Source organism: Danio rerio, chromosome 3 (assembly GCF_049306965.1).
Source record: "Danio rerio strain Tuebingen ecotype United States chromosome 3, GRCz12tu, whole genome shotgun sequence".
Lineage (NCBI taxonomy): Eukaryota > Metazoa > Chordata > Actinopteri > Cypriniformes > Danionidae > Danio > Danio rerio.
Window position 1 is genome coordinate 67,126,973 of NC_133178.1, and position 13,764 is coordinate 67,140,736.

General features: G+C 36.4%; 1 protein-coding gene across 1 annotated transcript; it reads left to right on the forward strand.

The window, feature by feature from the left end:
• Positions 1-103: 103 nt before the first annotated feature.
• On the forward strand, positions 104-11,161 carry gid4 (GID complex subunit 4 homolog). Its single transcript, XM_073945282.1, has 6 exons — positions 104-451; positions 4,643-4,702; positions 5,286-5,393; positions 5,497-5,598; positions 7,824-7,954; positions 9,283-11,161. Exons 1-6 carry the CDS (start codon positions 263-265, stop codon positions 9,344-9,346), a joined length of 654 nt encoding a protein of 217 aa, XP_073801383.1. The 5' UTR covers positions 104-262; the 3' UTR covers positions 9,347-11,161.
• The last annotated feature ends 2,603 nt before the right edge of the window (positions 11,162-13,764 follow it).

Below are 13,764 nucleotides of genomic sequence, written 5' to 3' on the forward strand. Positions count from 1 at the left end.
CCGTCATGCTTTTCACTATGCAGCCAATGAGAATCCAGCGTCATTTTTTACTCGGCGTCCGTCATCCAATCAGAGAACAGCGTGCAGGGTCACACGACTCTCCGTTGAGCGCCTTCATTCTGCTGTGAGGGACGTAACCGCGCGTCCTGCGGGAGAAGCTTGTAAACTGACGCGCCGCGCGGTGAAGCGTCGTGTTTTCTCCTGGTCCAGCGGCGCACAGACGCGACGCTCCGCTGCTCGGGCCCCGCAGAAGAGATCCAGCATGCCGGTTCGCACCGCCTGCCGCCCGGGCCCGTCTGCGGCCTGCTCAGCCTCGGCCTCGCTTATTCCGCCCCCGCCGATCAACACGCGCCAGCCCGGCGTCAGCACCTCCCTGCTCTACAGCGGCTCCCGGTTCCGGGGACACCAGAAGAGCAAAGGGAACTCCTACGATGTAGAGGTGGTTCTGCAGGTGAGCACTTGGTGGGTGTTAGTGGGCACTGAGCGCCCTACTGAGGGAACCAAATGTTCAGAACTGTAGCTCACTGGGCTCCGAGGCTGAGGTGAAGTTGGTCTTATATTCGCACATTCGTTCAGTGACAGCTTATGACACACTCCCGATAGTGTTTACCACGCTAACTTACTTTGAATATTGGCTCTATAATCACATTATTATCACAAAACCACAACAACGCGATTTAATGGACTGTGAAGAATGCAGTGCTTTGATTGTCTTTGGCTGATAGTATGATTTCAATATATAGAGTTCTCAAGGGATACTTCTTTAAAACTAAATTATAGAGGAGAAAGCCTGAATGTGTGCATATAAAACCAGCATTACCCCAATGAGCACTTGCTAGGTGTTAGTGAACAGTGAGCTTCTAACTGAGGGTACCCGCGCTGTCCAGAACTGCTGCCTGGATAGACAGCTCAGCTCACTCGCCGGCTCTGAGGCGGTGCTGTTTGAGTTCATAATGCAGTCCACGTAGTCAAGACTAGTTTAGCTAGGGCGCTGACAAGGTTGTGAAATTTCAAAAGTCTAAAGTGAAGTTTGTTTCTTGGTGTATACAGCCTGCTAGGAAAGATTCTAAGGTCAAAATGCTGTTTATGGTGAACCTGTAGTAGGGATTGTTGGTCATTTAGGCAGTGTACTACTAGCTAGGTAATGTTCCAGTCAGTAACCTACTAAGTAGGCATGGAGATAGAGGTAAAGTTGGTTTATATTGGGATATTCAGACATTCTCCTTAATAATATAGTGTCAGAAACGTATTCTTTGCAAATTCTAAATAGGGAAATCATATTAGCGGCAAATGACTATCAAAGTACAGCATTGTTCACAGTCAATCTGATAGTGCTAATGCTGTTCAGAAGTCATACTTGCATGCTAATTCCGATCCAATATTCAAAGTAACATAGTAAACAATTTAGAGACTGCTAAATGAACGAATATGCAAATATAAAACCAACGTTACCTCTATGACATTGATACCTAAGTGTTGTCTAGCTGAGGCCCTAAAATAATGTTTGTTGCTTTGCATACTAGGCAGCTATAGACATGTATAGGTTGTAAGATGATAAAACTGGGCAGTGTACTAGCTTTCAGTCAAAAATGTAAGCTAAGAAAATGGGTTGTAAGACTTGATTATTAACAATTGTGTGAAGGTAGCCTACTAAGTAGGTATTGAGACTTAAAGGACTGCTTTTTAGGTAGCGACCAAGTATGAAACCCTAACATAATGAGCAGCATACTAGGTAGGTATTGACTTGTCACATGATTATAAAGCTCAACAGAACTGTTAGTTTCTAGGTAACTAGGTTGGTAACTTGTAAGACTTGAAGTTCAAAACAGTTTGTGTGAAGGTAGCCTACTTAGTAGATATTGAGACTAACATGTTGTCTTGCTAGACAGCTTTTTAGGTGAGATTATGAACCCCTAAATAATGTTTGTTTGTTGCCTAGCAGCACACTAGGTAGGTATTGAGACCAAAATGTAGTAGACAGCTTACTTTTGTGACACTGTTAAGTCACCTATGCAATGTGTTTGCAGGTAGGCACTAGGCAGTGTACAAATTCCTACACACTTACTAGGTAGACAGCTTGCTAGCTTGTGTGGCTCTTAAACCAAAACGTGCTTTAGTTTACACAGCTCATGTTTTGGATAGTTTCAACCACAAATTTCTGCCTTGACAGGTGATAAAGCCACAGAAAACTGTTTGTGTGTAGGCAGCTTACTAAGTAGTAACCGACTAGGCCGTGTCAGATTGTTTTAGTAGGTTATTGGTTTAAAATGCTGTCTACTAGATCATGAAGTCCAATCAAAGCATACTAGTTTGTGTGTTGTGCTTACTAGGTCTGTTTTAAGTCCAAAGTGCTGTCAGGATTCCACATTGTCAGCTTACTTGGCTGTGAGACTATCAAGCCCTAAAATGTAGTTCACTTGTTGGGAGTTGAAACCAAAATACAGTCTAGGTAGAGACTTCAGATTGTGAGAATATGGAGCGCAAACACTGTGTAGGGTTTATGTTGAAATGTTGTCTAGGAAGGCTCACTATAGGTTGTGAAGTAAAGTGTGGAGGCAGCATACAGTGAGATCAAAATGCTGTCTAGATAGGCAGCTCACTAGCTTTTAAGACTCAAGCCAAAAAAGCTGTTTGTACTAGGTAGGTTATAAATGTAATGTTCTGCCTAGATTGGTAATTCACTAGTTTAATAGTATGTATTTATTATAGGTTACTGGAGAGCTTACTAGTTAGGTTGTGAATCCAGAAAAGCTGTCTGTGTAGTCTACTTTTGTTAATGTAGTGTTTCTGATGCTCTTAGTGCAGGGTTTTTCAAAGTCTAAGGGTGCTTTCACACCTACACTTTTGTTTGGGAACGTGTCTCGTTTGCCCAGTTAGCGCGGTTCGATTGGCATATGTGAACAGGGCAATCGCGCTCTGTTCCGCGCTCCGGGATCGCTCCGGGATCGCTTGAGTGAGGTGGTCTCGGCTCGATTGAAATGAACCCTGGAGCGGTTCGATTGCAGTGAGAAAGCGATCCGAGCGCGGTTATATCACAGTGTTTTATGGATATTTAATAGGCATACGGCTATATGAAGAGAGAATTATGAGTAGGGCGGGAAGTTTCGCGAGTCTCCTGATGCCTGCAAACAAGTGATGATCTCCCGGTGATCTCGCGTCTCCCTCCCGGTCCTCAAATAGGCATCGTCGCGCACCCTTCTCACCCCTCCCCACCGCATCTCTCCTCAGACACGTCGCGCGCGCACCCTGACAATCACCACCAAACCACCACCTCTCCTGACAGCTGAGCGGGACGCTGCAAAATAAACCCTGACACTCTGACCAATGTGAGGAGAGTTTACTCGCACGTGACTTGTTTTAGCTCTTTAGGTCCGATTAGAAACTTTGCAGTGTGAAAGCGAACCGCTCCAAGAGCAAAGAGCAACACTGTAACAACTGTAATCTCTGTTTCAGAACAACTGAATCCATTCACAGGTGTGAAAGCAGCCTAAGACAGTGGGCCTCCCTTTTGACACAACTTATCCATTGCCGCCCCCCTCCTCCCAAACACGCACGCACACACGCGCACACACATACACACACAAATTCTGGAGGTTTTCCTGCTACCTCAACATGCTTGGTTTCAAGGTGTCGCCGAAGTTTAGCGAGTCTCATGCTGTCATTAGCCAAAATATCTTGACAAACCACACATAAAGGTCGTGGTTCATCAGCTGGTCCTGTCCACGTAAATCCAAAATCAAATACTGACCATCATATCGTCATCTTTTGGGTTTAAGCCCTAAACTTGAAGGCTTTGAATCGGGGGGTCTCAGAAACCGATTCATTGTTTTAGCAGCATGATTAGCAGGCATATACCTGTATTGGCGGGCTTGCCAAACAGAAGCGAATTCACAGCTATGGCCTTCTGGGTAAAAAAGGTTTTCTTATTTTTGACGTATTATTTTTTTTACCTTGGTTAAATAAAAACGTTTAAAAATAATAAAAAATACACATAATAATTCAACTTAGTAATTATATTTTTATTATATAATATTTTTCCCGCCTCACACTTTGAAAACCCCTGTCTTAGTGCATGTGTGCAGTGTTTTGTCCTTGTAGGTGCCATCATTAGCCCTTCACAATAAATACTTTTGGCTGTGCGCTACTATTGACTCAGAAATGATTGCGATAAGTGATGATATTGTCATTTTAATCCACCGATTATATAATAATTGTACAGTGTAACAGATTAGCACGTTCAAGAGACACACACACACACACATCTCATTCTTGAGGTTATTTAGATTTTCTAATATTCACAAAGGAAATCTGCAGATAGAATCGTTGATGTAGATGTGAAATCGTCCTTTTACAACAGCTTATTTCTGAATGCCAATCAGGTCACATATGCTGGAGATATTGATATATATGTGGAAACTATGTATTGATCTCCTGTTTAGTGTGACAGTCTGATATATTGATGACTGTGACAGGCCTACTAATAATCAATCATGGACCCGAGTCTCTGTTGTAGTGGAGTAGGGTGATTTGATGTCAGATTTGAGCTCAGATTAGCTCTTTGACAGATATCTGCTGAATGTGTTTTGCTCTGACCCACATTCGCGGAGTGTGTTTAATAATAGTCTGTGCTCTGGATCTGCAGCACGTGACCATGGAGGACTCATACCTGTGCGGATACCTGAAGATCAAAGGCCTGACGGAGGTGAGACCCACTCTTCATTTAAAGAGACAATCACTTCTATGCGGGGTTTAACCCCAGTAGTGTGTGTCAGCAGTGTGTGAGTATCTCCAACCTCTAATGGTCAACAGTGATTAATTGTGTTTGTTCTAATCAGACTTTGATTGACATTCTCCCTCTGTACGTGTCATCAGAGGAGGAAAGCCCCGCCCACTAACCTATCTCTACCTCATTAAGGACTTTAGTGCTGTTTTGGTGACTGTTGCTTTAAATTTAAATGAGTTTGTGCTCTTTTGAAAAGAGGGCGGAGCTACTAATGCCTTGACTTCTCACTCAGGGCTGCTGTTTATGCTAATTAGATGGAGAGATGGGCACTAGTGGGCGGGGCTTTCCCCTCACACACAAAGGGAAGTGTTTCCTTCATCAAGTCTGATTATAACAAACTCAATTTGTTGACCATCAGAGGCTGGAGATACTCACACACTGCAGTATTTAGACCCATTATAAAAGCAATTTGTGCATAATAGGTGCCCTTTAATAATGTTGCCTTATTAATGTTATATCAGTGTTATAAGCACACACACATCTGAATCTACTCTCTCTTCAGGAATATCCCACTCTTACTACATTTTTCGCTGGGGAGATCATTAGCAAAAAACGGCCATTTTTAACCAGGAAATGGGACGCAGACGAGGATGTGGACAGAAAACACTGGGTAATAACGATGTGTATAATCTTTGAGTCTAATTATGGATCATCAAGTGCCGTGACTGTGGTGTGGAAGCTGATCTGCTGAATGTGCTCTTCGTCTCTCCCAGGGGAAGTTTCAGGCCTTTTATCAGTATGCAAAGAGCTTTAATTCAGATGATTTCGACTATGAGGAACTTAAGAATAGTGATTATGTCTTCATGCGGTGGAAGGTAAGCTGGAGCTTATTATTTAGAGCTGTTTGGGGGTCAGATATTATTATTTCCTCCAGCACTGGCACTGTAAGTTGATCAAAAGTGACAGTAAAGACATTTGGATTATTATAATATAACTAGTGCTGTCAGAAGATTAACCACATCCAAAATAAAATCTTGTAATTGCTATATATATATATATATACACACACACACTCACCGGCCACTTTATTAGGTACACCTGACTAGTACTTGGCTGGACCCCTTTTGCCTTCAAAACTGCCTTAATCCTTCATGGCAGAGATTCAACAAGCTACTGGAGATATTCCTCAGAGATTTTGCTCCATATTGACATGATAGCATCACACAGTTGCTGCACATCCATGATGGCAATCTCCCACATCCCAAAGCTGCTCTATTGGATTGAGCTCTGGTGACTGTGGAGGCCATTTGAGTACAGTGAACTCATCGTCATGTTCACCAGTCTGAGATGATTGAGCTTCATGACATGCTGCGTTATCCTGCTGGAAGTAGCCATCAGAAGATGGAGACACTGTGCTCATAAAGGGATGGACATGGTCAGCAGCAATACTCAGGTAGGCTGTGGCGTTGATGCTCAATTGGTACTAATGGACCCAAAGAAAATCTCCCCCACACCATTACACCACCACCACCAGCCTGAACCGCTGATACAAGGCAGGATGATCCATGCTTTCATGTTGTTGAGGCCAAATTGTGAGCCGAGCATCCGAATGTGTCAGCAGAAATGGAGACTCATCAGAGCAGCAACGTTTCTCCAATCTTCTATTGTCCAGTTTTGGTGAGTCTGTGTGAATTGTAGCCTCAGTTTCCTGTTCTTAGCTGACAGGAGCGGCACCCGGTGTGCTCTTCTGCTGCTGTAGCCCATCCGCCTCAAGGTTGGCCGTGTTGTGTGTTCAGAGATGCTCTTCTGCAGAGCTCGGTTGTAACGAGTGCTTATTTGAGTTACTGTTGCTGGAGCCAGTCTGGCCATTCTCCTCTGGCCTCATCAACAAGGCATTTGCGCACACAGAACTGCCGCTCACTGGATGTTTCCTCTTTGTCGGAGCATTCTCTGTAAAGCCTACAGACGGTTGTGCGTGAAAATCCCAGTAGATCAGCAGTTTCTGAAATACTCAGAGCAGCCCGTCTGGCAGCAACAACCATGCCACATTCAAAGTCTCTTAAATCCCCATTGTGATGCTTACTTTAACTGCAGCAGATCCTCTTGACCATGTCTACACAAATAAATGCAGTGAGCTGCTGCCATGTGATTGGCTGATTAGAGATTTGAGTTAGTGAGCAGTTGGACAGGTGTACCTAATAAAGTGGCCGGTGAATGTATATTTGCGCATACTGTGTATATTTTTGTGTTTTATGTACAGTTTGTGTATTTAAACAGATGTTCATAAATATACACAGTACTTGTGTATATATTATGTAAATACAAACCTTTTTGTTTGATGCGATTATTCGTGCAGGAAATATTTTATGTATAGTTTAGTATATTGCAAAAAATGCCTTTATAAAACCTTCTTTAGCCTGCAGAAAATCCAAGATAAATATGTGAGCGAACTATAGGGCAGATTTGAAGTGGATATCTCAAATGTAGCTTTCAGTGGGGTTTAGTTTGGCCGCAGTACCAGACATGACCACATCCAGTGTTCATTGATGACTATGAAAGGGCGCCCCCTATGATTTAAGGAATATGAACCATATATTTTTCATACTTTTGACAATATTTGTACAGTAGACGTCAAATTTTAGAGTAGTTTGGTGATATTTTATTTCAGTTTATCCTCTAAAAACACCTTACAAATGTGTAAATGCAGATTGCTGTAGCAAAGTAATGATTTACAACTCTTGAGTATCCTTGTTGCATAATAATGCTCAGTAATATCTAATTAAAAATCAGTCACCACGTATGAAAACTAGAAATGTTCAGCTTTCAAGTGACGTATAGTTAGTCATGCGGGCTCTGTGTTTAGGCTGCAATATTTGTGCTTTAATGATGTAACCGTAAATGCTTGCACGGGTTGTAGAGTGACAGTAAATGTGACTCTCCAGCAATATATAGTTTGTCATGATTAGCTTAGCATTACATTGCATAAAGGGAAACATAAGCATCCTGCTTGTGGGAAGGTGGACCAAAAGAAGCTATATAGTCTTGAAATGCGTGTAAATAATGAACTACACTGCTCAATGAATGTGTGTGTTTACTTCAGGAGCAGTTTCTAGTTCCCGATCACACGATTAAAGACATCAGCGGTGCTTCCTTCGCTGGCTTCTACTACATCTGTTTCCAGAAGTCTACAGCCACCATAGAGGGATATTACTACCACAGAAGCTCAGAATGGTACATGTACACAACACACACAGCTCTGTTATTAACATGATCTATCCTCACAGTAAATATAATAGTCATTTAGTGCTGTAACTACTAGTAAACATGGAGGAAGGATGGCGAGGTCCTGACTCTCTGTGATTGGTAAAAATCCCAGGATGTCCTCTGAAAAAGATTAGAGGTAGGCCAAAGTTGCCCACTGGCCTCTTTCCATCATGGCCTCCTAACCATCCCCATATCATAATTGGCTTTATCACTCCTCTCCACCAATCAGCTGGTGTGTGGTGTGCGGTCTGGCATAATATGGCTGCTTTCGCCAAATCCAAGTGGATGCTGCACACTGGTGGTTTTATTCTTATTATTTTATTCTTATTTTTATTTTTATTATTAATAATATTTTTGTTACTATTATTATTATTGATATTATTATAATTATTAACAGTATTATTATTAATAATATTATTAATAGTAGTATTAACATTATTATTATTAATGTTGTTATTGTTTTTATTATTAATAATAATAATAATATTATTTTTATAAACATTATTATTCTTATTTTATTTTTTATTAACATTATTATTATTATTATTAACATTATTATTATTAATGTTGTTGTTATTATTATTGTTAGTATTAGTGTTTTATTATTATTGTTATTAATATTATTATTACTATTATTATTATTAACATTAATGTTATTATTAATAATATTATTATTGCTATTATTATGATATTATTATTATTAATAATAATATTAGTAGTAGTATTAACATTATTATTATTAATGTTGTTATTGTTTTTATTATTATTATTAATAATATTTTTATTATTATTATAAACATTATTATTATTTTATTTTTATTAACATTATTAATATTATTATTATTAACATTAATGTTATTATTAATAATATTATTGCTATTATTATGATATTATTATTATTATTAATATTAATAACATTATTATTAATAACATTTTATTATTGCTATTATTATTGTTATTACTATTATTATTATTATTATTAATATTTTATTAATATTAACATTAATGTTATTAATAATAATATTAATATTGCTATTATTATTATTAGTGTTATTATTATTAGTGTTATTAATAACATTATTATTAATATTTTATTATTGATATTATTATTGTTGTTATTGTTATTATTATTAATATTTTATTATTACTAACATTATTAATATTTTTATTATTAGTAGTAATAATATTATTAATAATAACATTGTTGTTATTATTATTATTATTATTATTTATTAATATTAATAATAATATTCTCCTTCTTATTATTAATATGTGTATGATTGTTGTGTTTTCAGGTATCAGTCTTTAAACCTGACGCACGTCCCAGAACACAGTGTGCCTATATACGAGTTTCGGTGACGCTGAAGAACCGGCGGGAGAATCTCCAGCGGACACAGAAGAGTGTGTGAAGATTGTGCTGTTCTCTATCCTCACACACACTCTCACTTTCACTGACACACACACACACACACATGCACATACACACAGGCGTGCGCTGGTCCAGACGGAGGCGTTCAGAGACTCACCGCAGTGTTTTTGCGCTCCTGCTTCTCCCTCTTGTTTTTAACTCCTCTGTCCTCCGGCCGGTTTTATCCTTCAGCTTTGGGGATTAAAGAAACACAATTAATAATTCCTCCTCCTCCTCCTCATCATCTTCATCACAGTTTTCCCTCTGCGCTGGACTGGAGGAGATCATCGGGAATATTCTCTTCTTCTGTTTTTGCCTTGTCGTGTGTTCAGACTGCGTGGACGCTTTCCTCCAGACTCGCTTATTTATTTACTTTTATTTTTATTCAGATTTTTATCCTTTTTTGAGTTATTTTTTCTTTTTTTGATTTACTCGCTTTTGTTTACTCTCTATCTCTCTTTCTCTTTTCTCTATCTCTCTCACTCATTTTCCTCTCTTCGTTCTCTCTCTCCAACTCAGAACTCCATCAAGTCAGTTTTAAGTTAGTTGCAATTTTTATTTATTTTCTCCGAACTCTAAATCTGCGTCCCAGAGTTTAGTTCAGATCTCACAATTCTGACTTTTGTTTATCTACTCGCCTCCGACCTTTTTAGAACAACAGTTTTTTACTCTTGAGGTTTGGGGATTAATTAACAACATAATAATATCAATAATAATAATCAGTTTTTCTTCTGCCCTGGATTGGAGAAGAGCCAATTGACATTTTACATCTGGCAGTTCTGTAATAATTACGCATTACTGACTATTAATTGGGTTGGAATTCTTTGTAATGTGTTTGAGTTTTTGAGTTTAATTTATCTCAGTTATGCTTCTGTTAGCGTCAGATCATTGATCCATTTTATCTATCTATCTATCTATCTATCTATCTATCTATCTATCTATCTATCCATCTATCCATCTATCCATCTATCCATCTATCTATCTATCTATCTATCTATCCATCTATCCATCTATCTATCTATCTATCTATCCATCTATCCATCTATATCTATCTATCTATTCATCTATATCTATCTATCTATCTATCTATCTATCTATCTATCTATCTATCTATCTATCTATCTATCCATCTATCCATCTATCTATCTATCTATCTGTCATTTCCAGATTGGTTCAAACTTATTTTTAATTATCTCCAAACTCTAGTTTTAAGATCCCAAAATATTTTCTCATTCTGATATTATTATTTAATTTCAAAATGTTAACATCTCACAATGACTTCTGACTTCTTTTTCTTCTCTTCTCCGATCATCTTTTTTTTAAAAAAAGAAACATGTTCATTTTTGGTATTCTTGAGTTTTTCGAGACTTTAAAATGTTTTTGCATTGCCCTGGACTGTGATTTTTACATCAGGTTTTTTTTTCTCCTGTTTTTGCCTTGTGATTTATGGAAGCAGCATGGCCAACGTTTGGAGACTTGTTTTAATTTATTTGGAGTGATATTGTGCGTGTGTGTATCGCCGGTGTTTACAGACACTGGGACGTCTCGGAGATTCAGCGAGTGTGAAATGATGAATATAGAGACGCTTTTTTATGAACGTAAGGTGTATCATCAAGAGTCACATATATAGCAGCCGGCTCCTTCGCTTCTACGTCTGATATATTTTTTATAATGTAAAGAGTCTGGTGTTTTTGGAAAGAGAAAGAGAGATATATAAATATATATATAATTATCCCCATGGTGGTAAAGCTATTTGTCAGAAGCTGCTTTGGATCAATCTTTTCTTTCTGATTGTGACGGGAACAGAAGCACACTCATTTTACGCTCTTTGTTTTTTGCTATGCAACCTGAAGAATCTCAGCTCGTGTAAATCTCACACATGTGGAAGCCCGTTTCTAACACACAAATAAATAAAAATAGAATAATTGTGACTATCAAAATTATAAAAAATAGCTTGCAATTAAGAGTTTATATCTGTTTTTTATATGCAATTTAGCATCTAATAAAAGTTCTGACTTTTTCAATCAAAAATGCTGAGAATTTGTAAAAAATTACAGCAAAAAATGGGAAAGTTCTGATTTTTTTGTTACAAAAATTCTGGAAAATAGTAAAATTTACAACAAAAACTTGGAAATTTCTGAAATATAAAAAATCTGATAAAATGTAAAAAAAACTTTTTAAATTTTGAAATGTAAAAATATTTAAACAAAAATTCTGAACAAATGTAAAAATTACAACAAAAACTTTAGATTTCTAAAATATTTAAACAAAAATTTGGATAAAATTTTAAATTTACAACCAAACTTGGAAATTTCTTAAATAAAAAAAAATCTGATAAAATGTAAAAATTACAACAAAAACTTGGAAACTTCTGAAACATTTAAACAAATATTCTGATAAAATGTGAATATTACAACAAAAACTTGAAAATTACTGAAATATTGAAACAAAAATTCTGATAATATGTAAAACTTACAAAAAACTTGTAAATTTCTGAAATATTTAAACAAAAATTCTGATAAAATGTAAAACTTACAACAAAAACTTGGAAATTACTGAAACATTTAAACAAAAATTCTGATAAAATGTAAAATTTACAGCAAAAATTTAATTTCTGAAATATTGAAACAAAAATTCTGATAAAATGTAAAACTTACAACAAAAACTTGGAAATTACTGAAACATTTAAACAAAAATTCTGATAAAATGTAAAATTTACTGCAAAAACTTGTAAATTACTGAAATATTTAAACAAAAATTCTGATAAAATGTAAAATTTACTGCAAAAACTTGAAATTTCTGAAATAATTAAACAAAAATTCTGATAAAATGTAAAACTTACAACAAAAACTTGGTAATTACTGAAATATTTAAACAAGAATTCTGATAAAATGTCAAATTTACAGCAAAAACTTGAAATTTCTGAAATATTTAAAGAAAAATTCTGATAAAATGTCAAATTTACAGCAAAAACTTGAAATTTCTGAAATATTTAAACAAAAATTCTGATAATTTTAAATTTACAACAAAAACTTGAAACTTTGTAAATATTTAAACAAAAATTCTGATAAAATGTAAATATTACAACAAAAACTTGAAATTTCTGAAATATTTAAACAACAATTTTTATTATATATATATATATATATATATATATATATATATATATATATATATATATATATATATATATATATATATATATTTAAAAAACTTTATTTGTATTTATCTTTATTATTTAATTATGACTACTATTATTATTATTTTTCAGAAACAGGCTTCCACACCAGTATCTTGAGAAATTGACTTGTTGACCATTTTCACTTTAATATCTCAGAGAGTGTTGATTGTTTAGTGTTTTGACCAGTTCAATAATGTCGGTGTGTTCACCGCGGTATCAGTCCTGTTGATGGAAAAGCAAGTGTTTTATAGGAGGCTCAGGAAGAATTTTAACTCTTGTGTTCTTTTGAGATAATAACAATACCCATTTCAGCTGCTTCACGAAGCGCAGCGTCTTCATCTTCTACAGTCTCTTTAACGCACAGAACGATCGGGAGAGTCGTACGGGATGTGTGCGTTTCAGCTTTAGTCGAACCCTTTGCCTTAAAACCCAGAGATTTGTCTGTGAAGCCACTTTTATACGCATCAGTTTAAGCTCTACAGGCCCAGATGCTCAAAGAAATGAGTTCTTGAGGTGTTTGAAATGAAATATTGCTGTACCTCAGCCAGCAAAACCTCTTTTGGTGACACTTTACTGTACGGTTGTGTGGGATGATGTTAATTCATGCATTCATTAATGTGAGTTACGCATTATTTAAAGGAGAAGTTCACCCAAAGATGAATATTCTGTCATCATTTATTCACACTTTACTTGTTTAAAACCATTATGAGTTTGTTGAACACAAAATAAGATATTTTGAAAAATGTTGGAAACCGGTAACCATTGACTCCCATTTGTTTTTCATACTATGGAAGTCAATGGTTACCTGTTTTTAGCGTTCCTCAAAATATATTTCTATGAGTTTCTTTTTTTTTTGTTGAACACAGAAGCAGATGTTTTGAAGAATGTTGGAAACACATTTGTTTTTTCTACAATGGAAGTCAGTGGTTACTGATTTTCAGTTTCTTCAAAATATCTCTGTTAGTTTCTTTATTTTGTTGAACATAAAGGAAGATCATTTGAAGAATGCTGGAAATCGGTACCCTTGACTTTCATTCGTTTTTTTCTACTATGGAAGTCAATGGTTACCGGTTTTTCAGCTTTCTTTAAAATATATTTTTATGAGTTTCTTTCTCTTAAACGCATATAGGAATATATTTTGATGATTGTTGTAAACCGGTAACCATTGACTTCCATTCGTTTTTCCTA

What these genes read in the sequence shown, in the direction of transcription:
- gid4 (XM_073945282.1), top strand. Translation starts at nt 263, where the DNA reads ATGCCGGTTCGCACCGCCTGCCGCCCGGGCCCGTCTGCGGCCTGCTCA. An exon ending in AGATCAAAGGCCTGACGGAG is followed by an intron (nt 4,703 to 5,285) that starts GTGAGACCCACT and finishes CTCTCTCTTCAG; the next exon opens with GAATATCCCACTCTTACTAC. An exon ending in ATGTGGACAGAAAACACTGG is followed by an intron (nt 5,394 to 5,496) that starts GTAATAACGATG and finishes CGTCTCTCCCAG; the next exon opens with GGGAAGTTTCAGGCCTTTTA.